The sequence below is a fragment of the Hypanus sabinus genome, chromosome 7, assembly GCF_030144855.1.
Source record: "Hypanus sabinus isolate sHypSab1 chromosome 7, sHypSab1.hap1, whole genome shotgun sequence".
Lineage (NCBI taxonomy): Eukaryota > Metazoa > Chordata > Chondrichthyes > Myliobatiformes > Dasyatidae > Hypanus > Hypanus sabinus.
In genome coordinates, this window is record NC_082712.1 from 110,119,440 (window position 1) to 110,145,674 (window position 26,235).

Here is a 26,235-nt window from a genome sequence, read left to right on the forward strand (position 1 = left end):
TTCCACCAGACAATCCCACAAAACATCTGGGTCACTAACAAGCCCCACTCTTTCTTTGGCTACTCTCTTTTATCCTACAGTATACACATAAAGTGCCCTGCCTTAATCTTGTTCACCGGTGATTTTCCATGCCCTCTCTTTGCCCTCCTACTTCCTTAACACACCTGGAAACTTCCCTTGATTTCAGTTCTCTATACCTGATTTCCCTCAACACATTATGTTCCACGGAACTTGACTCTATGAGGACTAGTTGGCCCTGAGCTCCCATTATTTCATATTTAAATGATTCCCATCAGCAGAAATAGTCTTCTGGGTAATCAGCTGTTCCCCATCAACTTTAGCCAGGCCTTGAAACTGCTTTGCTCTCTTGAAATTGGTCTTCCTTGAATTAGGATCTTCACAGAGTTAGTCATTACCTCTGAATTGTATTCCTACTGACATCAACTCTCTGTGAGTACTGCCCTCCTCCTACTGGAGTGTCTATATATTAGCTCTAAAACCATTCTGGGCAGTTTTACAATTCCACTTCTGCTAGGTATTTTCACACAAAGGTTGATGTGTGTCCGTTAACACACAGCCCTGATGTGTGTAAAGATAATATGTGAATGTGCGTATTGGGTGCATGGGGTCACTATGTGGTCTGGGTTTGTGTAGTTAATGTGTGAATGTATAGTTTGGTCACACTTGCCCTGGGTATAGGGATGACAGTGTGTGGATGCTGGACCGAGCAGTTGTTGGGTGTAGCATGGGTGTTGGGATGGGGTGCGGATGTTGGGTGTGGGTGCAGAAACGTGAAGGACTGTACTGTATTTGGCTCTGAGAGCCATGTGTAGGAACAAGCCCGTCCCCGAGTGGCGTGGCAGCCAGCCCCAATGTCCAAGCAGCTGGTGTCCACTCGCCACTTACCAGCTGTGTGGGATCCCATCCCATCCCTCACCAACCGCGTCCCACCTCTCTCCTCCCCACTTACCAGCTGTGTGGGATCCCTCACCCCACCTCTCTGCTCTCCTCACCGCTTACCTCGCAGCAGTCCATGGCGTCGTCGAGGCGGCCGAGTTTGCGGTAGGCAGCAGCCATGTGGTACTGGCTCATGGCGCGGTACTTGAGGCTCCAGCCCTTGCCGTAGTCGGCCACCAGCTCAGCCGCCTTGCAGGGGAAGAAGAGCGCCTTCTCGTAGTCCTTGAGCTGCACGTAGAATCCGCCGAGACTGCAGCAGACGCGGCACTCCAGCATCTTGTCGTCGTTGCCGTGCGCATAGCGCAGCGCCTTCTCGAAGCACTCGAGCGCCTTCTGGAAGGCGCTGAGGCCCAGGAAGGCGTTGCCCATGCTGAGGCAGACCTGCCCGTTGAGCTGCAGGCCCAGCCGGCCGCCCTGCGTGCTCAGGCAGGTCCGGCAGTAGGACACGGTCTTGGCGAACTCGCACAGCTTCTCGTTGCTGCGGGCCAGGTTGAGGTAGGACTCGGTAACGTAGTCCGGGGCGCCGAGCTGGCGGGCGGCCTCGGTCTGCGCCAATGCCAGCCTCAGCATGTCGCCGTACCGGCCCATCTCCGAGTGCGCCGTGATGAGGCAGCCCAGAACCCGAAACCGCCCCGCCAGGTCGGTGCTCTTCAGCAGCACCTGGTTCCACACGTCCAGCGCCCGGGATGTGTCATTGGACTGGTAGAGGCGCAGGCCCTTCTCGATCTGCTGCTTGGTCTGGTCCTGGCCCATGGCCATGGGCTGCGGGCGGGGGCGACACGGCACTGCCCGGTCCGCGGTGGCGACACGCCGGCCTCTGAGGGGCAGCGCAGGGCGAATGTCGCCGGAAAGGGATCGGCTGCTGGCTCGGGGGTAGGGGAGGGGAGAGAGGCGATCCCGGGCTGCAGCTGCCCATGTCCATCGCCGGGCAGCGGTGAGGGTGCAGGCAGCGCTGTCAGTCTGTCAGAGCGGCAGGAAATGGGCAGAACCTCCCTCCCATTCACACAGCGACTCCTTCGCTCCCGAGTGACCTCCTGGCCTCAAGCTCACCAAGTGATCCTCCTCCAAGGAACCAAGCCCCCGCTCTTCACCTTTCAGACTCAAGCCCGGGTGATGTTGGCGGCTGGGAACAGTTTAAACGCGCTGTGACTGCGGGAGAGCCGGACACCTGTTCAAATCTCCCTGGAGGAACAACTGCTCATTCCATCCTCTGACCCATGGAATGCACATGGTCCCCGTGGGAACCCAAGTCTAATACAGCTGCAGGTGTGGGAGGTGCGGTCTGTTGGAAGCTGGGCTCAGGCCCTGCATTTTGGACCTCGGGCAACAGCTGACTCCCCCAGGGATGAGTGCTTTGTGCATCCTGCTTGGTGAGAACAATGAAAATTCAAGCCATAGTGGAAGGGCAACACAAAAAAAATGGTATCTTTCTGTCTGACTGGCTTTCAGTTATAATGCTGCACAATTGGAGCTAAGGCCATAGCAGGATGGGTGGCTCAGCGAGGAGAAGAAAGGTCAGCCAGTGACAGGAGCTCCCATTGCTGGGGGAATGACCAGCCCATTCTGCACCAGCACTTAAGACCCAAGTGTAGTAATGTGTCACTGGGTGACAGGGTCAAAAGGATCACTACAGTATCTCGAGAGGAGGGAGATGAACAGCCAAAGGTTGTGGTCCATTTGGATAGTGACGCTAGTGTGGTTAGAATGACAATAGTGGCCATGTCTGTGTGTGGAGGGGGGTCATGGCTTTATATATCAGGAGTACTGATACCATTTCAGGGGAAGGGTCAATAAACAAGATACTGGAAGATCTCAGCGGGTATGACAGTATCTGTGGAGGGAAATAGACAGTCAGTGTTTCAGGTTGAGAGCATTGAAAGATTGAGGATATAAAGCTGGCAAGCAATAAGCCAATATAAAGGAGTAAAGGGTAGAGCTGGCAAGCAGGAGGTGGACCCAGGAAAGGGTAGTGGAAATAGGGATTGAAAGCAGGAGGTGATGGGCAGAGGAGACAAAGGGTTGTGGATGATGGCATCTCATCAGTGGAGAAGGTAAAACATGGAATCCAGTGAGGGAAGTGGAGTGGAGAGGACAATAGGAGAGGACCCATTGTGAGGAGTGTCTGGGTGATGAAGCCAGTGGAGGAGGGGAAACGGTGACGGGGGCTGACATGGCTGTGGGGAAAACTGGACAGACCAAGGGAAAGAAAAGGAACAGAGAGGGAGCAGGTCACTTGAAATTAGAGAATTCAAAGTTCATGCTGTCAGAGATGGTGTGAGTCTGCTGGAGGGAGATGGGGAGGAAGTAAGTGAGCCTCCACCAAACTGTCCTCAAGGGGAGATACACCAGTGGTGTGGGTTGGGGGAGTACGGTTAATTTAGCAGGGGAACAGAGGCAGGAATAGGCTGTTAAAGGCTGAAGAGGTGTACCTAAAAGGATTGGAAGGATTAAATAGCACCAAATCAAGCAACAAGTCATTTGGACAGCTGACCGAGTGCCCCCTCAGACTTTGTGAGAGGAAACTGCAGAGGCCTATGCAAAGACATTTGCTTCATTGTTAGCCACTGGAGAAGCTACCGAAGATTACAAGGTGGCTAACATCATTCCATTGTTTAAGAAGGGTAACAAGAACAAGCTAGAGAACTGACAAGCCTGACATCAGTGGTGTGAAAGTTACCGGCGCGAATTCTGAGGGACAGGGTTGGCCAGCGTTTGGATTAGGTTTCAGCATGGCTTTGTGTGTGGGAAGTTGTGGTTGATGAATCATCTTTTAGAGTTTTTGGAAGAGGTAACCAAAAGCGTAGATGAGGATAGGGCAGTGGATGTTGGCTATTTGGACTTTGACGAGGGTGGACTGGAAGGTTTGGTTCCATGGGACCCAGGGAGAGCTATTTAGGTGGATTCAAAATTGGCTCAGAGACAGGAAGGTTGTTTCTTGGGTTGGAGGTCAGTGTGCCAAAAGAGAGCCTTGGTATTCATTATATGAATGATTTGGATGTGAATACACAAGGCCTGATCAAAGTTCAAAGTAAATTTATTATTTAAGTATGTATATGCATCATACACTACTGAAATATTAATTTTCTTGTAGGAATAAACAGGAAAAAAGGAAATACAATAGAATTTTATGACAAACTATACATAAACCTTGCCACAGGAGGTAGGGGTAGTACTTTGCTTCAGTTTTCATCAGTGAGAGGAACTTTGCTGTTTGTGAGGACAGCGTAAAACTGGCTGACATACTAGAACATGTCAGCATTAAGAAAGAGATATGCTGGAACTTTTGGAAAACATTAGGATAGGTAAGTCCCCAAGATCGGATGGAATAAACCTCAGGTTACTACAGGAAGTGGGGAAAGAGAGTGTTGTGTCTTCGTTGATGATCTTTACATCCTCACTGGCCCCAGGAGTAGCACCAGATGATTGGAGGGTGGCAAATGTTATTCCTTTGTTCAAGAAAGGGAGTAGGGTTATCACTGGGAATTATATTGCAGAAGATTTTTTTGAGAGAAGATTTATGAGCATTTGGAGAAGCCTAGTTTGATTAGGGAAAGACAGTGTCACTTTGATTAGCAGCTCATGCCTCACAGCCTGACTGAATTCTTTGAGGATGTCACAAAACACATTTCTGAAGGTGCAGCAGTGGATGTGGTGTGTATATATATTTGTAGTAAGGCTTTTGATAAGATTCCCCATGGGAGGCTCATTTAGAAAGTCAGGAGGTATTGCATTCAAGGAAACATGACTGTGTGGATTCAGAATTGGCATGCTCATAGAAGGCAGAACGTGGTTTTATATAGAACATATTATGCCTTGTGGTTGGTGACCATTGATGTTCCACAGGGATTTGTTCTGGGACCCCTGCTGTTTGTGATTTTCTAAAAGGAATTTGGAATGGAAGGGTGGGTTTCTAAATTTGCATAATACACGAAGGTTGGTGGTGTGAGTAGTGTAGAAGGTTGCTGTAGTTTACAACAGGACATTGACAGGATGTAGAACTGGGCTGAGAAGTAGCAGATGGAGTTCAACATGGAAAAGTGCAAAGTGATTCACTTTGGTAGGATGATTTTGAAGGCAAAATACAGGGTTTATGGCAGGATTCCTGGCAGTGTAGGGAAGCAGGGGTTTTGGGGCCCATGTTCATAGATCCCTGAAAGATGCTGCATAACATGATAAAGTTGCCAAGAAGTCGTATAATCTGTTGGTCTTCACTGGTCCAGGGATTGTGTTCAAGAGCCATGAGGTAATATAAAAGCCTAGTTAGACCACACTTGGAATATTGTTCATTACAAACAGGATGTGGAAGCTTTAGAGAGGGTGCAAACAAGATTTACTAGGATGCTGCCTGGATTAGAGAGCAGGTGTTATGGTATTAGGGTGGGCTTTTCTCTTTGGAGTGAAAGAGTATGAAAGGTGACTTGATAGAGGTGTACAAGATGATAAGAGGCATAGATAGAATGAGTGGCTGGAGACTTTTTCCCAGGGTGGAAATGGCTAATATCAGGTGGCATAATTTTAAGGTGTTTGGAGGAATGTGTAGGGTGGGGAATAGGTAGCGTAGTGGCACTGCACTGGACTTCAAGGCGAATGGTCCTGGGTTCGAATCTGGCTAGCTCCTTGCACGCTTTCCATCCATGCTTGGTTGAGCGTTGAGCTAGCAACTTGGCCTGGTAAAAAAAAAATAGACAAATGCTAAAATAAATAGCAAGGTTGCTGCCCAAAGCAGCACAAGGCATGGAAAGGAACAACAATACAAGGGAATGTCAGAGGTAAGTTTCTGTTTACACAAAGATTGGTGAGTGCATGGAATGTCCTACGAGAGGTTACGGTAGGGACGTACACAGTACATTAGCGACATTTAAGAAACCCTTAAATAGGCACAAGGATGATAGAAAAATGGAGGACTACGTAGGAGTGAAGGGTTAGAGTGATCTTAGAGTAGGTTAAAAGGTCAGCAGAGCATGGGCCGAAGGGCCTGTACCACACTGTAAAGTCCGACAAACCACCAGTGTGCAAAAGGACATAAAATGTGCAAATAAAAACTATTGAGAAGATACAGAAAGCTGTACAGTCCTTGAATGTGAGTCTGTAGATGGTGGAACCAGTTCAGAGTACTGGTGAATGAAGTTATCCACGCTATATGAAGATCCGTAAGTTTGCAGATGATGCAAAATTAGATGATAATAGTGAAGAAGGTTATCTTAGTTATGGCAAATCTTGATCAGTTTGGGAAGAAGGCTGAGGAAGTGACAAATAGATTTCAATGCAGTTAAGTGTGAGGTGATACATTTTGCGATGGCAGGCTGTAAATAAATGCAGACCAAGGAGTACAAGTACATAGTTTGTTGTAAATGTCATCACAGGTAGACAGGGTGTTGAAAAAGGCTGGCTTTCATGACTGACTGTAGGAGCTGGGACTATATGTTGTAGGACTATAAGTAGCTGATGGGGCTGTACTTGAAGTACTTCAAGTTGCAGGGTTTCTCAACCAGGGTTCCGCGAGAGATCATGATTGAAACAATCAACACAGTTTTTCAAACTTAGTGCAACGTGCTCGCATTGATGGGCAGTGACTGAGCAGCCCCGTTAGCAATCTCGTTAGAGGTCTCTCAGTCCCGTGTGGCAGTGCGCAGCAGGACCGTGTTTATTTGGTTGAGTCCTCTCCCTCCTGAATTACCTCCCCCAACTTCCCCTGACTTATGGGAGTGAACAAACTCTACCCGTATAGTAGAAAATTGGAGGGAAATTTTCATTTTAAAGATGTGGCGATTTTTTAAGCAGAGGTGGGAGATGGAAGGAGGATTCTAAGGCTTCAACCTACAGACAATTCTGATAAGGTTAATGATAAAGAATTACAATCTTTTGAGTCATTTTACTGCACTTGTTCAACAATAGATACAAAAAAAGTCCGTCTTCAATCATAAGCTGATTATTTACTGATTATTTACTGATCAGTTACTTATCAATGGGTTTTACATGGACTGGTGATCCACGTTGTCCTGTTCCATTGAGCCTAGTCTGTGGCGAATGCAGATGCAGCAATGGCTCCAGCAAAATTGAAAAGACACAAATCACAGCCATATGACAGATAAAAGTGCTGATTACTTAAACAGCTATTGGAATCTCAAAACAAACAGTGTAAAGCTTTTAGTAATAAAGGCACAGTCAATAAAACGACTCAGGAAGCAAGTTATTTAGTAGCAGAACTTATTACCCAGAAAAGGAAAAGTCACACAGTTGATGGGGACCTAATAATGCCAGCATGTAAAATTACAGTGGGTAAAATGCTAGGAATAGATGCAGTACAAGAAATTGAAAAAGTTTCACTGTCAAATAGTACGGTAAGTTGATGACATGTCACATGATGCTGAAGAGGTTTTGTGTGATAAACTGGAAAACACAGCTTCTCTACCCAGGTTGACGAGTCAACAGATTTCACCAATAAATGTCATGTTGCAGCATTCGTAAGATTTGTAAATGGTGGTGAAATTCAAGAAAAATGTTTCTGTTGCAAAGAGCTGCCTAAAACAAGAAAAGGCCTAGATACATTTAATGTTTTGTCTTCATATCTGGAAGTAAAAGGTGTGTCTTGGAGGAACTGTGTTGGCATCTGTACTGTTGGTGCCTCGTCAATGGCCACCATGAGAGGTTTCGTTTCTCTTGTGAAAAAAGGAAATCCTGACATTGTCACAGTACACCGTTTTCTTCAGAGAGGAACTGACGTTAAAAAGTCTTGGAGATGAAAACAAAATCTGGAAGATGTTACTAAAATGGTTAAATTTATTATTTTAGTTCACCCTAGCGTGTTTTTAAAAACTGAAAACCTGGGCAAAGAGCACACCAATCTCCTGCTACACACAGAAATCCAGTGGCTTAGCAGAGGAAGAGTTCTCAACACGGTGTATAACTAAAAGGTGAATTACAGGAGTACTTTGATGAAAATTGGCTAGATTTTGCTGAGTGCTTTGAAGAATGGCTACAAAAACTAGCCTACCTAGTAGACATTTTTCATCAGATGAACCAGTTGTAGACATCTCTGCAAGGCCCTGGAGAAGATGTTTTCACTTCAAGTGACAAGATCCTTGGATTGAAAAGGAAACTAAATCTTTGGAAAAATCATGTTGCAAAAGGAAATGTTGAAATGTTTCCACTGTTGTTTGAGATAGAGGAAGAATCAGCAATTCTCTGGTCTTATGGAACTACAGAACAAAATTGAAATTTTTCCTCCCTTCCCTCAAAATTTTTCCTCCCTTCCCTCAAAATTTTTCCTCCCTTTCAACACAAGTGTACAACTAGGTGAGGGACCTTTCTCTGAATCTTCTGCTCAGCCTGAGAACTTGACATTGAGCTGTAGCCTGATCGTGCACTCAACATGAGATTTACTGACCTGCCCCTGAAGAAACATAGAAAACCTACAGCACAATACAGGCCCTTCGACCCACAATGCTGTGCTGTACTTACTTTAGAAATTTCCATGGTTACCCATAACCCTCTTGTTTTATAAGTTCCATGTACCTAACAAGGAGTCTCTTAAAAGACTCTATCGTATCTACCTCCACCACCGTTGCCGGCAGCCCATTCCACACACTCACCACTCTCTACATAAAAAAAAACTTACCCTGACATCTCCTCTGTACCTACTCCCCAGCACCTTAAACCTGTGCCCTCTCGTGCTAGCCATTTCAGCCCTGGGAAAAAGCCTATAACTATCCACATGATCAATGCCTCTCATTATCTTATACACTTCTATCAGGTCACCTTTCATCCTCCATTGCTCCAAGGAGAAAAGGCCAAGTTCATTCAAGCTATTCTCACAAGACATGCTCCCCAATCCAGGCAACATCCTTGTAAATCTCTTCCGTACCCTTTCTATAGTTTCCACATCCTTCCTGTAGTGAGGTGACCAGAACTGAACACAGTTCTCCAAGTGGGGTCTGACCAGGGTCCTATATAGCTGTAACATTACCTCTCGGCTCAAACTCAATCTCACAATTGATGAAGGCCAATGCATCATAAACCTTCTTAATCACAGAGTCAACCTACATATCAGCTTTGAGTGTCCTATAGATTTGAATCAGATCCATCTGATCCTCCACACTGCCAAGAGTCTTACCATTAATACTATATTCTGCCATCATATTTGACCTACCAAAATGAACCACTTCACACTTATCTGGGTTGAACTCCATCTGCCACTTCCCAGCCCAGTTTTGCATCCTATCAATGTCCCGCTGTAACCATTGACAGCCCTCCACACTATCCACAACCCCCCCAAACTTTGTGTCATCAGCAAATTTACTAACCCATCCCTCCACTTCCTCATCCGGGTCATTTATAAAAATCACAAAGAAAAGGAGTCCCAGAACAGATCCCCAAGGCACACAACTGGTCACTGACTTCCATGCAAAATATGACCCATCTACAACCACTCTTTGCCTTCTGTGAGCAAGCCAATTCTGGATTCACAAAGCAAGGTCCCCTTGGATCCCATGCCTCCTTACTTTCTCAATAAGCTTTGCAAGGGGTACCTTGTCAAATGCCTTGCTGAAATCCATATAAACTACATCTACTGCTCTTCCTTCATCAATGTGTTTAGTCACATCCTCAAAAAATTCAAACAGGCTCGTAAGGCACAACCTGCCTTTGACAAAGCCATGCTGACTACTCCTAATCATATTATGCCTTCCCAAATGTTCATAAATCCTGCCTCTCAGGATCTTCTCCATCAACTTACCAACCACTGAGGTAAAACTTACTGGTCTATAAATTCCTGGGCTATCTCTGCTCCCTTTCTTGAATAAGGGAACAACATCTGCAACCCTCCAATCCTCCAGAACCTATTCCATCCCCATTGATGATGCAAGGACCATTGCCGGAGGCTCAGCAATCTCCTCCCTCACCTCCCACAGTAGCCTAGGGTACATCTCATCCAGTCCTGGTGATTTATCCAGCTTGATGTTTTCCAAAAGCTCCAGCACATCCTCTTTCTTAAAGTCTATATGCTCAAGCTTTTCAATCCACTGTAAGTCATCCCTACAATTGCCAAGATCCTTTTCTGTAGTGAATACTGAAGTAGTTCTGGATTTCTGTGAAAGAAGAGCATCCTGCCATTCATAGGAAAGCAATTAACATTTAGCTGCAGTTTTCATCTTTTTACATGCATGAGCAAGCTTTTTCTTGTTTAACAAGCATCAAGAGCAAGGATGGAGATCATCTCATTTCAGTTGTAAATGAAATCCTTGCAAGCTTATCTCAAGTTCGACTCAGAATTGAGTATTTTTGCAGCAAAGAACAAGCGCAGTTTTCAAATGCTAGGCCTATATTTGAGCCTGATCACATCACTTAATCAGAAAATGTTTTTTCAAAGTCTTGAAAGGTTGGCTTAAAATTCATTCCCTATTCAAAAGAGCATTGGCAATGATTTTTGAATTTTATATAAAAGTTATTGATCATGCTAACATACAGTGAGCTTTAGTTTAAATAAAAATAAAACACAGGGGTTCCCTGAGACCTGAAAATTCCAAGGCTTCCTCCAGGTCAAAAAGGTTGAGAATGGCTGGTGTACAGAATTGGTCACCGTTGTAAGAAAGATGTAGTTAAACTGGAAGAATTGCAGAGACTTGCAAGGATATTGCCGGCAATAAAGGGCCTGAGATTATAGGGAGAGGTTGGGAAAGCTAGGTCTCTATTTCTTGAAACATGGTGAAATGAGGGACGCCCTGATCTAAGTGTTTTGAATTATTAGAGGTATAGATAAGGTAGATGGTAGCAGCCTTTTCTCTATGCCAGGGTGTCAAAAACTAGGGAGCATAGGTTTAGGTTGAGAGGGGATGCAGAGGGACTTTTCCACACAGATGTTGAATATATGGAATGATCTGTTGGAGGATATGGCTGAAGCAGGTACAATAGTATCATTTAAGAAGCACTCGGTCAGGTACATGGAGGGGCAGGGTTTGTTGGGATATGGGCCAAACACAGGAAATTGTATCTGTGATCAGCGTGGTCTGATTGAGCCAACAGGCCTGTATCTGTGCTATAGTGCTAGATGACTCTATAACCAACCAAGAAGGAATGTATAAACGTCAAGGATCAGTTTGCATTAAGTGTACATAGACATAAGGTGCACGAAACAAGGTTGATGATCACCAATTGCGACAAACCACATGCGATGATGTTGTCCTGGGAAAAGCAGAAAGCTTGCTAAAGCAGATATGGATGGGTACTAAATATCCCTGGTTACCAGACATAGAAGAAAGAAGAGAATGTGGCAGTACTGATCAGAGAGGAACACACACAAAGTGTTGGAAGAACTCAACAAGCATCTAGCATCTCTGGAGGGGAATAAATGGTCGATGTTTCAGGTTGACACCCTCCATCATGACTGGTAGGGGAAAGATAGACAATAGGTGCAGAAGTAGACCATTTGGCCCTTCGAGCCTGCACCACCATTCTGAGATCATGGCTGATCATCTACTATCAATACCCGGTTCCTGCCTTGTCCCCATATCCCTTGATTCCCCTATCCATAAGATAGATGCCAGAAGGAGAGAGGAGAGGAAGGAGTACAAGCTGGCAGATGATGGGTAGAAACAGTTGAGGGAGTATGTGGGTGGGTGAGGCAGGGGGATGAGGTAAGAAGCTGAGAGTTGATGGGTGGAAGAGGTAAAGTGCTGATGAAGGAATCTGATAGGAGAGAACAGTGGACTATGGAAGAAAGGGGAAAAGGCACACCAAAGGAAGGTGGTGGGTGAGAAGAAAGAGAGAGAGAGAAGCCAGAATGGGAAATGTGAAAAGAAAGGGGGAGGGTGAATACTAGAAATCAGTGAAATCAATGTTCATGCCATCAGGCATGAGTGTAAAATGCTGCTCCTGCTGCCCAACAGTGGCCTCATTGTGATAGGAGAGGAAGCCACAGGCCAACATTCAAGAGTGGAAATGTGAAGTCAAATAGAAATTAGTGGCCACTGGGAAATCATGCCTTTCGACGGAACGAAGGGGACCCCCAATCAACATTGGGTCTCACTGATGAATAGGAAACCATAGCAGGAGCATCAAATATAGTAGATGACACCAAAAGACTCGCACGTGAAGATCTGGCTCACTGTTTGGTGCCTTGAATAGTGGTGAGGGAGCTGGTGTAGGGTCAGGTGTAGTACCTGTTGCCCAGGAGGGAAATGAGTAGAGAGGGAAAGTGGAAAAGGGGGTCACACAGAGAGCAATCCCCAAGGAAAGTGGAGTGTTGGTGCAGGAGATGTGGCCCGTTGATGATGAAATAAGTTAAGAAATAAGATGGTTCCGGTGATGTCATCATCCAGAATGGCAGCTTAAGTCACTAGCTCCTCTGGAAAAATGTGTATTAAGCCTCGTTATTCCATCAAATACAGGATTTCTCGAAAATATTTGAACTGATAAGAGGGGCATGAATAGGGAAAAGGAATGGAAATTAAAAAAGCAACACTACGGCTGAGAGGAGTGCACGAGCGGCTCTCCTACCTGACCGCATGCTAGTGAGATGGACGCTGGGCCTCATCCAGGCAAAGCAGTGAATATGATCGAAATCCTGAAAGAGATAAGGGAGTTCCAGAAAGATATAAAACAGGAGCTCCATGAGATTAAGTCAGAGCTCGCCAATGTCAATCAAAGAATAGCAGTGGCAGAGACTCGAATTGAGAAAGTGGAAGAATGCGTTCAAAACGTGGAATGGATACTAAGACGATAAAAATATTAAATCAACAAGAAGGTAAACTGCTTGACCTGGAGGGAAGATCACGGCGGAAAAATAACAGAATATGCAACATTCTGAAAGGAGCGGAGGGCTCGTCTATGACGGAGTTTGTCGGAAAGTCGCTGCGGGACGCACTGGAGCTTCCCTCGGCTATGGAGCTGGAAATTAAGAGAGCACATTGCACGCTCGTCCCAAAGCCTACCCAAGATACAGCAGATAAGCCTCGCTCAATAATAATTAAATTCCTTCGATACAGTACCAAGGCAGAGATTCTATGAAGGGACCGGGGTAAGAAGGGGGTGTTTTTAGTCGATAAATTAATATATTTCGACCAAGATTAACCCCCCCCCCCCCACGGTCCTGCAGAAACGTAAAGAATACTCTGAAGTAAAGCAAATACTAAAGCAAGAAAAGAGTAGATTCCAAACTCCGTACCCTGCTAAACTTTGAGTTTTATCAAGATGAGATCCAACTGTATCAGACAGTGGAAGAGGCGACTACAGACATGAAGGCCAGAGGGTTGCCCGTCAGAGTGATCAAACCAAGGGAAAGCCTGCCAGAGGAATTATCCCGCTCCGCTTGGGAAATAGTGTGAGAATCGAGAAGGCAGGTGACGGGAGGAGGCCGAGAGAAATATATCAGGAAGAGACCGGGAGTTTCCCAAAGACAGCCCTCACCCCCTTCAGAAGAGCCATTAGGTTTGGCTAACTTTAAAAATGTTGAGAAGCTAAACAGAAGCAAAAGTAGACAGTGATATACTTAACTCGAGAAATACTTATGTGGATTTTATATTACTCGGTTATTCTTTATTCGCTCACTTACTCCTTTTTCCCCACCAAAATGAGAATATATGTATGTGTGTATATATGTATATGTATATATATGTATGTGTGTGTATATATTATACACACTGCAATGGGGGCCCTCAACTCACAAGTAGGAGGGGTTATCCCCCGCAGCTAGACATTTCCTCTAGCTCAACCCAGGGTCATCTACTAGAGACCTCAGCCTTGGAATCACATGTTTGTTGCCTTTTTTTGTTATTATTTGTGTTTCTTAGTTCTTATTTGTTTAGGGAGTAGATCGATTAAGATTCTGCTAATTTCAATGATACATTGACAGATAAATATAGATGGCTAAGGACAAAGTAAAATTCATTTCTTTTAATGTTAATAGACTATTAAATCCAATCAAACGTAATAGAATTTTATCCAAAATGAAAAAAGAACAAGTCCATGTAGTATATTTACAGGAAACTCACTTAAGTGATAATGAGCATAGAAAACTAAAGAGAATGGGCTTCACTAATTTGTTCTTCTCCTTGTATAAATCAGTACATAGGAGAAGAGTTGCTATTCTTACCTCAAGTAAGCTAAATTTTGAAAATGTATTTGAACTGGGAGATAAAGTGGGCAGAAATATTCTGGTAAGAGGGAATATAGACGGAAATTCAGTTACTCTATTGAATATATAAGCACCCCCAGGAAGTGATATTGGCTTCTTTCAGAAAATTACTGATGTTATGGTAGCAGAAACAGGTCTCCTGATATGTGAGGGAGATTTAAATTTACAATTACAACCAAAGTTAGACTCTTCCAATAGAAAAACCTATGAAACAAAATCCTTACATAAGAAAGTTAATACACTTTTTGAGGATGTTGGTTTAATTGATATATGGAAGGACCTTTTCCCCGACAGAAGGGGAAATTCATTATTCTGCTCCCCATTCTGTATATACAAGAATAGACTATTTCATAACATTTGGAAAAGACAAAGACAAAATATAACACCTGTGGAATTGGGAGAATAGATGTAAGTGACCACACACCTATATATTTATCTGTTGATTTTGACCTACAACCAAAGAATACTATTTGCAAACTAAATTCAAGTCTACTCAATGATCTGTACTTTAAGGAACAAATTAAAAAAGAAATTGGTCTCTACTTAGAATTCAATGATAATGGAGAGGTTTCACCTCCCATTTTATGGGATACTCTGAAGGCTGTCTTAAGAGGGAAAATTATAGCGATATCTTCATATAAGAAAATGATAAGGAATAAAACATTAACAGAATTACAAAATAGGCTGAAGGAACTAGAGAAAAAACACAAATTGAATTTGGCGCAGGATACATTAGAGGAAATTTAAAAAATTAGGAATGAAATTAATAGTTTGGCTATGCAAGAAATCAAGAAAAATTTAATGTTTCTGAAGACACATTATGAAAGTGGATCTAAGTCTATGAAAATTCTGGTGTGGAAACTGAAAAAAAAAGGATAGCAGAAAATACAATTCATAGAATTAGGGATCAAAGAATAAAAATGATTAAAAAAAAAGCTAAGTGAAATTCAAGAAGCCTTTTTAGTGTTTTATTACAAAACTCTATATTCCAAAATTCCAGGGGGAAGCATAACCCAAATTGACACCTTCCTGAATTCTCTAGAGTTACCCACTTTAAGCAAAGAACAAAATAGAATGATGACTGCTGACCAAACTGAAGTTGAATTAAAAGCTGCAATTAGTAGGGTTAAATTAAGCAAGTCACCAGGATCAGATGGGTATACGGCAGAGTGATACAAAGAATTTAAAAATAATTTAATTCCTGTTTTACACCCCACACTGAACTGGGCTCTAAAAAAGGTACAAATGCCACCCAGTTGGAAGGAAGCGATAATCTCAGCTATACCCAAAGATGGCAAGGATAAAATGGAATGCGGGTCATTTAGACCAATATCTGTTCTTAATGTAGATTATAGATTATTTACCTCCATCATGGCCAAACGATTAGAGAGTTTCTACCCATACTGATACGTAACGATCATACAGGTTTTATGCGACAACACCAAACACAAGCAATATACGAAGGACTCTTCACATTATGGATCATATACAAAAAAATAAAATTGAAGCAATAGTGATAAGCGTGGATGCTGAAAAGGCATTTGATTTGGTTAATTGGAATTTTCTTTACAGAGTTTTACATAGATTTGGTTTCCAAGACTCAATTATTAAAACTATACAGACACTATATGACAACCCTACTGCTAGGATTAAAATCAATGGATATTTATCAATGAAAACACAAAATGCTGGCAGAACTCAGCAGGCCAGACAGCATCTATGGGAGGAGGTAGTGACAACGTTTTGGGCCAAAACCCTTCATCAGGAGTGAAGTAACATGGGATGGTCAAGGGGGGGGGGATAAGAAGTGGGGGGAGGGATGAAGTAGAGAGCTGGGAAGAGATAGGCTGGAGGGAGGGTGGAGAATTATGGGAAGTAAAAGAGAAAGAAAGGTAGGGCTGGGGGGGGAGATTATAGTGAGGGGGGAAAAGAGAGACTAAAATATTAGATAGATTACCCTGAACATCCTCTGCACAGCACCATCCAGAGACAGAAAAGCAGCTTCAGCGGCAGGTTGCTGTGAACGCAATGCTCCTCAGACAGGATGAAGAGATCACTACTCCCCAACATCATTCAGCTCTACAATTCAACCACCAGGGGCAAGACATGTTAAAGTGCCGGGGTTAGGACTGAGCTTAAGTTACCACTCAATGCACTTTAGTAAACTATTTAAGAACTTTTTGAAAGCTATTTATTAATGCTTTGGAAGGGTGATTTTAGATGCATATCATATTTATACTGAGTTAAATACTGTATGTAATTAAGTTTTGCTACAATAAGTGTATGGGACACTGGAAAAATGTTTAATTTCCCCTTGGGGATTAATAAAGTATCTATCTATCTATTAGATAGGGATGGGTGGGGGGGGCAGGGGTATCAACGGAGGTTTGTGAGTTGAATGTTCATGCTGGCAGGAAGGAGGCTACCTAGGCGGGAGATAAGGTATTGCTCCATCAACCTGCGTGTGGCCTCATCTTGACGGTAGAAGAGGCCATGGACAGACATACCGGAGTGGGAGTGGTCTGTGGAATTGAAGTGTGTGGCCACAGGGAGATCCCCCCACTGCTGGAGAACTGAGCACCGGTGTTCGGCAAAATGGTCTCCCAGTCTGTGGCGGGTCTCCCCAATGTATAAATGGCCACATCGGGAGCACCAGATACAGTATATCATCCCAGTAGACTCGCAGGTGAAGTGGTGTCTCACCTGAAAGGACTGTCTGGGGCCTAGGATGGTGGTGAGGGAAGAACTGTGGGGGCAGGTGTAGCACTTATTCCGTTTGCAGGGATGTGCCTGGAGGGAGGTTGGTGGGGAAGGATGGGGGGGGGGGAATGAATGGACAAGGGAGTCGCGTAGGGAGTGATCCCTGCAGAAAGCCAAGAGTGGGGGAGGGAGGGGAAGATGTGGCTTTTATTTATCAAATAGTCTTACCCTAGAAAAGGGCACAAGACAAGGTTGTGCATGGTCACTACTCTTTGCATTATATCTGGAACCATTAGCTCAATACATCAGACAAAATGAAGATATAAGGGGCATTACTATTAAAGGTACAGAGCATAATTTGGCTTGTTAAGCGGCTGACATTTTGATCTATCTAGAGCAACCAACATACTCTTTACCTAATTTGATGCAATCCTTTGAACAATATGGTCAATTATCAGGATACAAGATCAACATAGATAAAACCCAATTACTTTAATACTACTATAGCCCACCAAGAGAAATTGAAGGTAGTAATCCCTGGGCACGGCAAACAGAGTCTTTCAAATATTTGGGCATCATTATGCCAAAAGATTTGGCAAAATTATCAGAATGTAATTATTAGCCTTTATATAAAAAATTAAGGAAGATATGGCAAGATGGAACCTGATTCCTTTTTTTAGCCTCAGTTCAAGGACTGAGTCTATTAAAATGAATATACTGCCCAGACTGTTTTATCTCTTTCAGACCCTACCAATAGAGATGAATCAAAATCAATTCAATGAATGGAACAAGATGTTATCAAGGTATATTTGGCAAGGTAAGAGGCCTAGAGTTTGTCTCAAAACTTGGTGCAACCCATCATATGATGCTCAATGGAAAAACACTTGAGGAGCGGGTACTTCCCATCCCCATACAAGCAATTTTGGCTGATAACAACCTGCAAAGGTACATAAATACTATTGATAACCCATGGGTGAAATTAACTCTTAAAATATGGAAAACTACTGTAAAAGAATATAATCTAGAGGGAGATAATTGCAATTCTTAAATGGTGTGCATGACTCAGATATTACACCAAATGAACTGGGTGCTAGATTTAAGGACTGGACAGCTAAAGGAATAACAGTTCTTTCCATCATAATGAAAGAAGGAACACTTCAGTTTTGACACGCTTAAAGAGAAACACTTATTAGAAAAACAAGATTTTTATCGGTATTCATAGATGCGACAGTATGTTAATAGGATGCTTAAAAATGTAACCAAGGCAAGTACATGCTTGACAGAGCTCTTTAGAAAAGCATATAATTCAGATAACAGTAGTAGAATCATTTCAAGCAGGTATAAGGGTTTGTCAAATCTTAAAACACATTCGACTTCATACATTAAAACAAAATGGGAGAAAGAAGGAGGGATAATTATATCTGAGAAAGAATGGACAATAATATGGAGGTATCAATGGAAGTGTACCAATTCACAGAAATGGACGGAGTTTGGATGGAAAAATTTGATATTACACCCTCTCAGAAATCCCATTATGATAGTAACCTCCCTGTTTGCTGGAGAAATTGTGGAAATCAAAATACAAATAATTATATTTTTTGGAACTGCCCTGTTATCAAAGACTATTGGAGGGGGATACACAATGCCCTACAAGACATCTTTAAATGTAAAATACCCTTAGAGAGTAAGACCATATATTTTGGGTATATACCTCAAGAATGGTTGAAAAGAGATAAATATTTAATGAACATACTGTTGGTGGCTGGTAAAAAGAGTATTACTAGGGAATGGTTATCACAGGAGAGCCCAACTTTAAATGCATGGATGAAAATTACAATGGGTGTTTACAAAATGGGGAAGATTACAGCATCTGTTAATCATAAGCTGGAACAATTTTACTCATACTGGGAAACATGGTTTAACTACATAATGCCTCATAGGCCTGATTTTATTCTCACAAATCAATGAATATGTTGTTAAAAAAAGATCACTCCCTACTTGTACATAGTTTTTTCCTTTTGTTTTTTTCTTTCCACTCTTTCCTATAAGTGTATACCTCAGATAAATACTATGTGGAGATTTGTGACATATATGATTATATCATATTATATGTACAATGTCTGAAATACATCTTATGGAAATGTTTGTTTGATGATGAACTTCAATTTAAAAAATGAATTAAGTTATGGAGAATGCTGGAAATAGTCCTGGATTACAAATGGAGAAGAAATAAGAGAATATGGTAATATTGAATAGGGAGGGAATGACTAAATAGCCATCTCCTGCTATATCTTTGACTGATGGGTACTTGCCTTTGCCCAAATTCAATACTCTGATATCCAACTGTTTACTTTTAACAGTGAGGTACGGCTCAGGAACCAGTCCTGGCTCCAATCCTCTCCTGTCTTGTCCCAGGATGGACAGAAGAACTGAAACCCTTGAGAGTGAGACAAAGTGACTGCCCAGGACATCCAGGGAAGTGGCATCAGGTATCTCAATGGAAACCATTGGGGAGGAGTCATGAGCCAGCATGATAGAATGATAGACCAGTCACAATTGCTGTCATAGCACAGAGTACTGCCACAGGCACTTGACCTTGGAGATGATTCTTTTAGGCAGTTATCAGTGATGGTCTGGTCTATTCAGCATCTCTAATGATAGAAACATAGAAAACCTACAGCACAATACAGGCCCTTCAGCCCACAAAGCTGTGCTGGATACATCCCTACCTTAGAAATTACCTAGTGTTACCAATAGCCCTCTATTTTTCTAAGCTCCACGTACCTATCCAGGAGTCTCTTAAAAGACCTTGTCATTTCCGCCTGTACCACTAATAATGAAAGGTGATCTTTGATGAAGAATTGGTGATAATCAATGATCAGCGTCCAGTTCCATTGGTATCCTCAGCAAATTAATCAGTTAAAGCCCTCAGCAGGACGTTAGGGTTGGCTGGCCAGTAAGATTTGAACCAGGCATCACGTCATCAACGAGAGTATCTCACCATTTATCCTTGAAGATGGGGTGCAGGGCCACGAGCGACTATTTCTCACCAATTGAAACATCAAGGTGAATGCGGAGGAGGCCGGGTCGGTGGTCACTCCCCATGGGAGGCCGCATCTTGAGGAACTAAGGCTCCACAGGACTGTGTTCAAGCTACAACTCTCCTCAATGTTGACAGAGGATGTTTTTGAAATTCTGAGACACATGATTATTGTTTCTATTTTATAGTTTTTCTGTGGTTTATATTAGTCTCCTTCAGTTTTTCTCTTCTTGTTGCTGATTGGCAGGTGGGCGGTACGTTACTTCTTTTTGGGGTGAATTTGATGTTATTTTTTGTGTGGGAGGGGCTTGGAGTTAAGGGTTTGGTGGGTAACCTGTTAGTTTTTCTGTGAAGGAGAGACTGGGGAAGTTTGGGGCTTGCAATATTTGTTTATTTTTCTTTTAGACCATGAGGGTGTTTTTTCTGTATTTCATGGCTATCTGGAGATGAATCTCATTTGTATTTGGTGTACATACTTTTGATATAAAATTAACCTTTGAATCCTTGATGTTAAGTGACAGTGCCACTGCTAGGTCCTTACATTGAAAGGGGTTGAGATGGGGTACCATTTAACAGCATGCTAACTGAACCCTGCACTGACATACCATGGTTACTTGGCAAAAGTGTGGTCTTCCAGTCGAGTGCAGACCTTCATTCATGCAGCCACATAATCAAGCAGTTAGCAGCACAACCACCCATTCAGTCTAGTGGTGTATCAGCTCAGTGCGCACACCTGTGATGCACTGTGAAATACTGGCAGGGTTTGTTCCTCCTGTCACCTTCAGCCCAGAGAAGGCAGCAGGCAAGCAGACAGGAACAGCATCTCCTTGCTTTCCTTCAACTCAACTGCAAATACTGCTAACACTAAACTGAAGTGGGAAGCGGGTACAAGTTATTGTTCAGCCAGCTGTGGGAGTGTGCAGACTTGTAATGGATATTGGTGGTTCTTTTAGTGGCATCTGTGGGGACAGAATTTCTTTCCAAGTCATCAGATCTCCTTCCCAATTCTCATGGGAAATTTAAAACTTTGGCTGTTTCTTTCCATGGCTGCTGGCCTGAGGAAGGTTTCCAGCTGCAACTGCTTTTATTTCACATTTCCAGCAACTGCAGTTTTGATTTTAATTGCATCTTCAACAAAATCAATATTGCAATATTGTTGATGTTGAGAACCTTCACTTTTTGAATATCTCTCTGAAGCTTTGTCTGAAATGTACTCAAATATGATTTAACCTTTGCAAAAAGACTGAATTAAGATATTGACTTAAGTTAAAAGATTTCAAGTGATAGTCTCAACATTACACCCCAAAATTGGAAAGAAATGTAGAATTGCGACACAGCATAATGACAAACTTCTATAGATATGTAGAGAGTATCGATTGGTTGCATCATAGTCTGCTACTGAAACACAAATGCTATTGAGCAGAAAATCCTTTGAAAAGGTAGTGGATAAGGCCCAGTCCATCATGGGTATATCTTTTCCCATTGAGCACATCTACACAGAACACTGTCGTAGGAAAGCAGCATCATTAAGGACCCCCACCACCTTGGCCATACTTTCTTCTCGCTGCTGCCATCAGGAAGGTACAGGAGCCTCAGGACTCACATCAGCAGCTTCAGGAAGTTATCAAGAGCCATCAGGCTCTTGAATCAATGGGGAGAACTTCACTCATCTCATCACTGAACTGTTCCCACGACCTATGGTCTCGCTTTCAAAGACTCCACCTCAGTTTCTTACTATTTATTTCTTATTATTTTCTATTTTTTTCTTTTATATTTGTAGCTTGTTACCTACCACCAAGCTTAAATGACAGCTTCTATCCTCCTGTTAACAGACCTTTAATGGACCTCTCATATTCTAAAGGTGAATTCCATCTCAGTCAACATCACGAACCTTGTATTTTGCTTCCCTGCACTGTCTATGCAACTACATCACTATATTCTGCTTTTTTTTCCTTTGCACTGCTGTGAAGTTAGCAAGGAATGATCTGTCTGGATGGCATGCAAATCAAAAATTTTCACTGTATCATAAGAGATTTTCAGAATTAGGCCATTCAGCCCATTGAGTCTACTCAGCCATTCAATCATCCCTCTCAACCCCATTCTCCTGCCTTCACCTTTGGCACCCTTAGTAACCCTGTACAAGTGACAATAATAAACTAATTACCATTTTAAAGAACTTCAACCTATTTACTATGGTTTCTTAAATAAAAAAGACGATTAAACCTTTGGATGTAAAAGTTAGCCAAGTTATGTTTGAATTATTCAGATAAACACTTATGTAGGAAAGACATAGAAAGATATGGACCGAATGCAGACAAATAGGATTAACGTAGATAGGCAAAAAGTTTGGTTTGGGTGTGGTGGTTCAAAGTTGCATCGATCTTGGGTTAAAATTCTTTAGATCTTTATCTAACTTGTTGTGATGGTGCCTTCACAAGCACTCTTTGCAGATTCACAATAAATGATAATTGCTGTACAAAAAAAGCAATTCTCACACTCCAGGAATGAATGAAAACAAAGACTGATCCACATTGAATGACATCTTCCATAGACAGCCACGTATTAAAGAAAGGAGGCAAGTGACAGAATCTTCTCAAACTGTTTAATAGTAAATGCTAAACAAGGTACCACAGTTTCATATAAAATGTCTGCAAATCTGTGTGTGCAGTTTAAAAAAAACTTAGTACCTAGTCAAGACAAAAATAGTAAGAAAAATCTGAAGCAAATACCAGCTTTATTCAAACTTGCAACACTTTGCCATACCTCTACAGTTTGCTCCAAAACAACTTACAAGTGGTTCTCTTCCATCTTTTCTAATTAACTCAATGAATTGTCTCAAGGTTACATCACACAGAAAAGAAAATACACACAGATAATAACACTTCAGGGGAAAAAAAAGCTTTTTCTTTGTAATGAGAGCAAAATTGCATCTTACTTTAGTAGAGAGGTTTGGTCATTGTGGCAAACGTTTAGAAATCAATATCATTCACATTTGTTAATCATTTTATAATCCTCGTATAAAAGGCAAAGTTGTACAAAACCTACAGAGTTAAATACAATCAGTTTGTACCAAAAAAAGCCCACAGGATTCTAAAATGTTTGTTAACTTACAAAGCAGCAAGGGTTTGGAAAAACAGTCACTGAAATATTTGTTTTCAATGCTTACATTATCAAAAGATAACAAGATGGCAATTAAATATTCATGAAGCATTTTCCACAGGATTCTGGCAAAGACCACTGAGTACTTGTGAAGAAGCTGGAGGATTGGCAATGGAACTGTGCTTGGGTGAGACAGCAATCCCCTCCAGCATACATCATCCCTAATACCCCTTCAACTATACCCTCTAGTCAGTGGCAGTTGTGAAGGACCCTGGCATGAGGTCTGGGTTTATCACACTGGGGCACTTACTGCGCTAAGTGCTCAGCTGGAAGAGGAGACTGAGGCTGTTTCACAGACAGTAATCCAAATAGGCTGCAAGTAGTTTCACTGTGCAGCTAGCCTCTGCAGCCAGGTCTGGTCAAAATCAATCCCAAATGGCAGACTAGTTAATCAGTGCACTACACCCTGGAACAATAGATCAGCAGAGGGGAAGTTGATAAAACTGTTCAAATAATGCTTCTTCATTCAGTAAATAATTTGTAGGTTTAGCTATTCTTACTGTGTATTGGGATCTCCATAACCAGCTGTAGTCCTGCCCTGTCATCTGCTTACTTGTGCTGGTGGGTGCAGTCATAGGGCATTTAGTGGGTCAAAGGATGAGGCAAAATAACCAATGCCAGTGTCAAACCCAGAAAACCCGAAGGTGGGGTTGATTTAGGGAGGAGCAGATTTGAGGGGAGTGGACAGTGTCTGAGAATTTGTGGCTGGTGTATTTTGGGTGGAGGTTGAACAGTTGGTACTTGAGGATGAAGTGCATGGCTGCAGATGGATGGCACATTAATGCTAGTGGATGGTGGGGGAAATGGAGGAAAGTTAAGGCTGGGTTGGAGAGAAGTGAGTGTTTTTTAGGGATACAGTTTGGTGATGAGGAAGCGACACCAACCAGATGCCTGCGACAGGATGGAGTAGGGAGGGAAAGGCAGAGGTTAACTCTTGGCGCTACCTCATACCATTTGGTAACTAGTCATGGTGACCATAGTGGGAAAACACATTTGTCATGTATCCAATAATCAACTCAGCCCTTGCAAAACGTCTCACTTCCAAAACTGACACAGCCACTGGGATTACTTTGTGGAAAGTCAGCTAACTCCCCAAAATCTTTAAAACCAAACAATCTGTAAACAAAAACACTGCACACATACCAGCAGGGCAGCTGGGAACCGCTTTAACATCAGGGTCAAAGCGAACAGAGGGGTGGGCTTCAACTGGATGTTACCTGGTCTCCCCACTGTATTTGCCATGAGACAGTTCAAAAATATACTTTATTTAAACCTCCAACTCAATTGTATTTTTCCTTTATCAAACAGAAAATTCAAAGTCAGGAAGACAGAAAAGCTGTACAAAGTGTAAAAGGCTGTAACATGCAAATAACACTTGGCACTAAATCAATTTAACAATTCACATCACATCTTGCTGAGGGTTTGAGCATAGATACAATACATGCAAGGTATAATCAGACCAAACTTGACAACATTAAACTAAAGACTTCCTTATTATTTCTTCAAACTTTTGCTTCAGACACTTACTGCTAACGTTAGAAAACCAAAGTGCCAAAAAAAAACCCCAAGGGAAGTGGGCGACACTTTGTAAAAGCTATTCAAGTATTTCTTTATTGATGTCACTCCAGTATTCTGAGGAGGGTGGGACATGGAGCAATGAGAAGTGGGAGTGGGGTAAAGGAAGGAGTGGATGAGGGGGGGAGAGGGGAGTAGGGATAAGTGATAGACGGGGTAAGGCAGGGGGAGGCAGTTGTAGGTAGAAGGGGTTGAAGATGTGGATGGGAAGGATAAGGGACAGACCAGAAGGGGAAGGGAGTGGTGAATGGCACAAAGAGTGGCTGGGTGTTGGGGGGGGGGGGGGGGGGGAGAGACAGGAGGTGGATAAAGAAGCAGGACTGAGCAAGGGAGGGGTGAAGTGGAAAAGGGGAGAAGCTGTCCCCCTGCTTCTTCTGGAGTAGAAAGCATTTCAGCCTCATCATCTTTAAGAGTGTAATGTGATAAACACTTCATACTTCCCTAACACACAACACACTTAAAAAAAATGAAACAGGAGCACACACAAGTCATTTCTGTTTGTTTGCTGATTGGATGGTCAAGATACAAAGTCCTCTGCTAGTGCCAGAAAAGCTGCTTTGCTAAAAGGAGTAGAAAGTGTCAAAATGCTGCAATTTAGTTAAGAAATTCTAGAAAAATAGACTCTCAAAATTTTGAACGCAGCAATCTTTTGTAAGCTTGCTTAAAGTGGTCTGCCCCAGCAGCACTGAAGGGTGTGTGTGTGTTGGGTGGGGTGGGGGTTATAAGGGTGGGTGGGGCAAGGGAGGCTGGCAAAGAGAGGAAAAACAAAAAAATTCTGAAATACATCAAATTTAATGTCAAAAACAAGGTCAAAGTCAGTAGAGGTCAAGCATCAGAGAAGCTCAGAGACAACGAGGGACGATGAACTTTGACGTCACAGCAACATGCTAGGTAGACGATGAACAAACGGGCACGAAGATATCTAGGAGAAAACAAAACCAGAAAGGGAGAAGGACCAAGTTACACAAAGCTATAAAAAAGGGAAGAAATAAATTGAAATAAAAATTAAAAACAAAACAATGATACAGTGCATGAGATCAATGCATAATTTGAACATGGGACAGGGTACAGCACATGCTAAACACTGCAAACAGATGTAATTCACACAGGTACAAGAAAGACATCAGACAATCCTTAGCCACCCAGAGGGGGCAGGAAGTGGGAGGGGGAGAAGAGGAAAGAACAGGGGCCCCCATCCTGGGTCCTTTTATCTGCAACTTGTATCTACCTCATCGCCAAATGGCTGTAAGACAAAAAAAATCTTTAAAAGGGAGAATGATGGACAAGACTGGCACAGGTACACAGTTGGGAAATTTAACAAAATTTGTAATTTAAATTGCATTAAAAAAACAGCTACTTGGTTCTCAAGCCACAATTGCAGAATTAAGACCAACCTGGTTCACACAAAGAAAAGCTAAGCAGCCACTCCACTAACCACTTCATTAGCCTAAATGCCTGACTGAGAAATCATCGGGTAAGACTTGTTTTAAAGGAAGATTAGCATTCCAACTACATCTGCCATCATTTTAAACCTCTCTAAGCCTATACAATACTTTTTTTAAAAGCAAGTGCAGACTCCATTGTAATCATGTGTCAGGCAACTTAAGTTTCAACAAGCTCCAAACTGCAGGGCGATAATAAGATAATTGCTTTTAAGTGACTTCAGTTGGAGGAA

The 26,235-nt window shown here is 42.6% G+C and overlaps 2 protein-coding genes and 1 long non-coding RNA gene across 14 annotated transcripts in view; 1 reads left to right on the top strand and 2 right to left on the bottom strand.

The window, feature by feature from the left end:
• The window catches only part of rapsn (receptor-associated protein of the synapse, 43kD), a 41,681-nt gene extending 39,055 nt beyond the window's left edge, over nt 1-2,626 (bottom strand). Inside the window, exon 1 of one of the 2 annotated variants that reach the window (XM_059975395.1) lies at nt 1,021-2,620. In XM_059975395.1, the coding sequence (XP_059831378.1) occupies nt 1,021-1,716 (696 nt within the window). In that variant the 5' untranslated portion in view covers nt 1,717-2,620. Of the gene's footprint in view, nt 1-1,020 lie in introns of both variants that reach the window. The other variant, XM_059975396.1, reaches the window with a different exon arrangement.
• On the top strand, nt 1,316-24,874 carry LOC132397100 (uncharacterized). The gene is made up of 3 exons (XR_009513267.1): nt 1,316-1,452; nt 17,531-17,603; nt 19,147-24,874. It is a non-coding gene; the product is annotated as an uncharacterized LOC132397100 (long non-coding RNA).
• Nucleotides 22,542-26,235, bottom strand: part of celf1 (cugbp, Elav-like family member 1) — a 77,782-nt gene continuing 74,088 nt past the window's right edge. For all 11 annotated transcript variants that reach the window (XM_059975388.1, XM_059975383.1, XM_059975385.1 and 8 more), the window contains one exon: nt 22,542-25,482. The gene's annotated coding sequence lies outside the window, so the exon portion shown is untranslated. The remainder of the gene's footprint in view (nt 25,483-26,235) is intronic.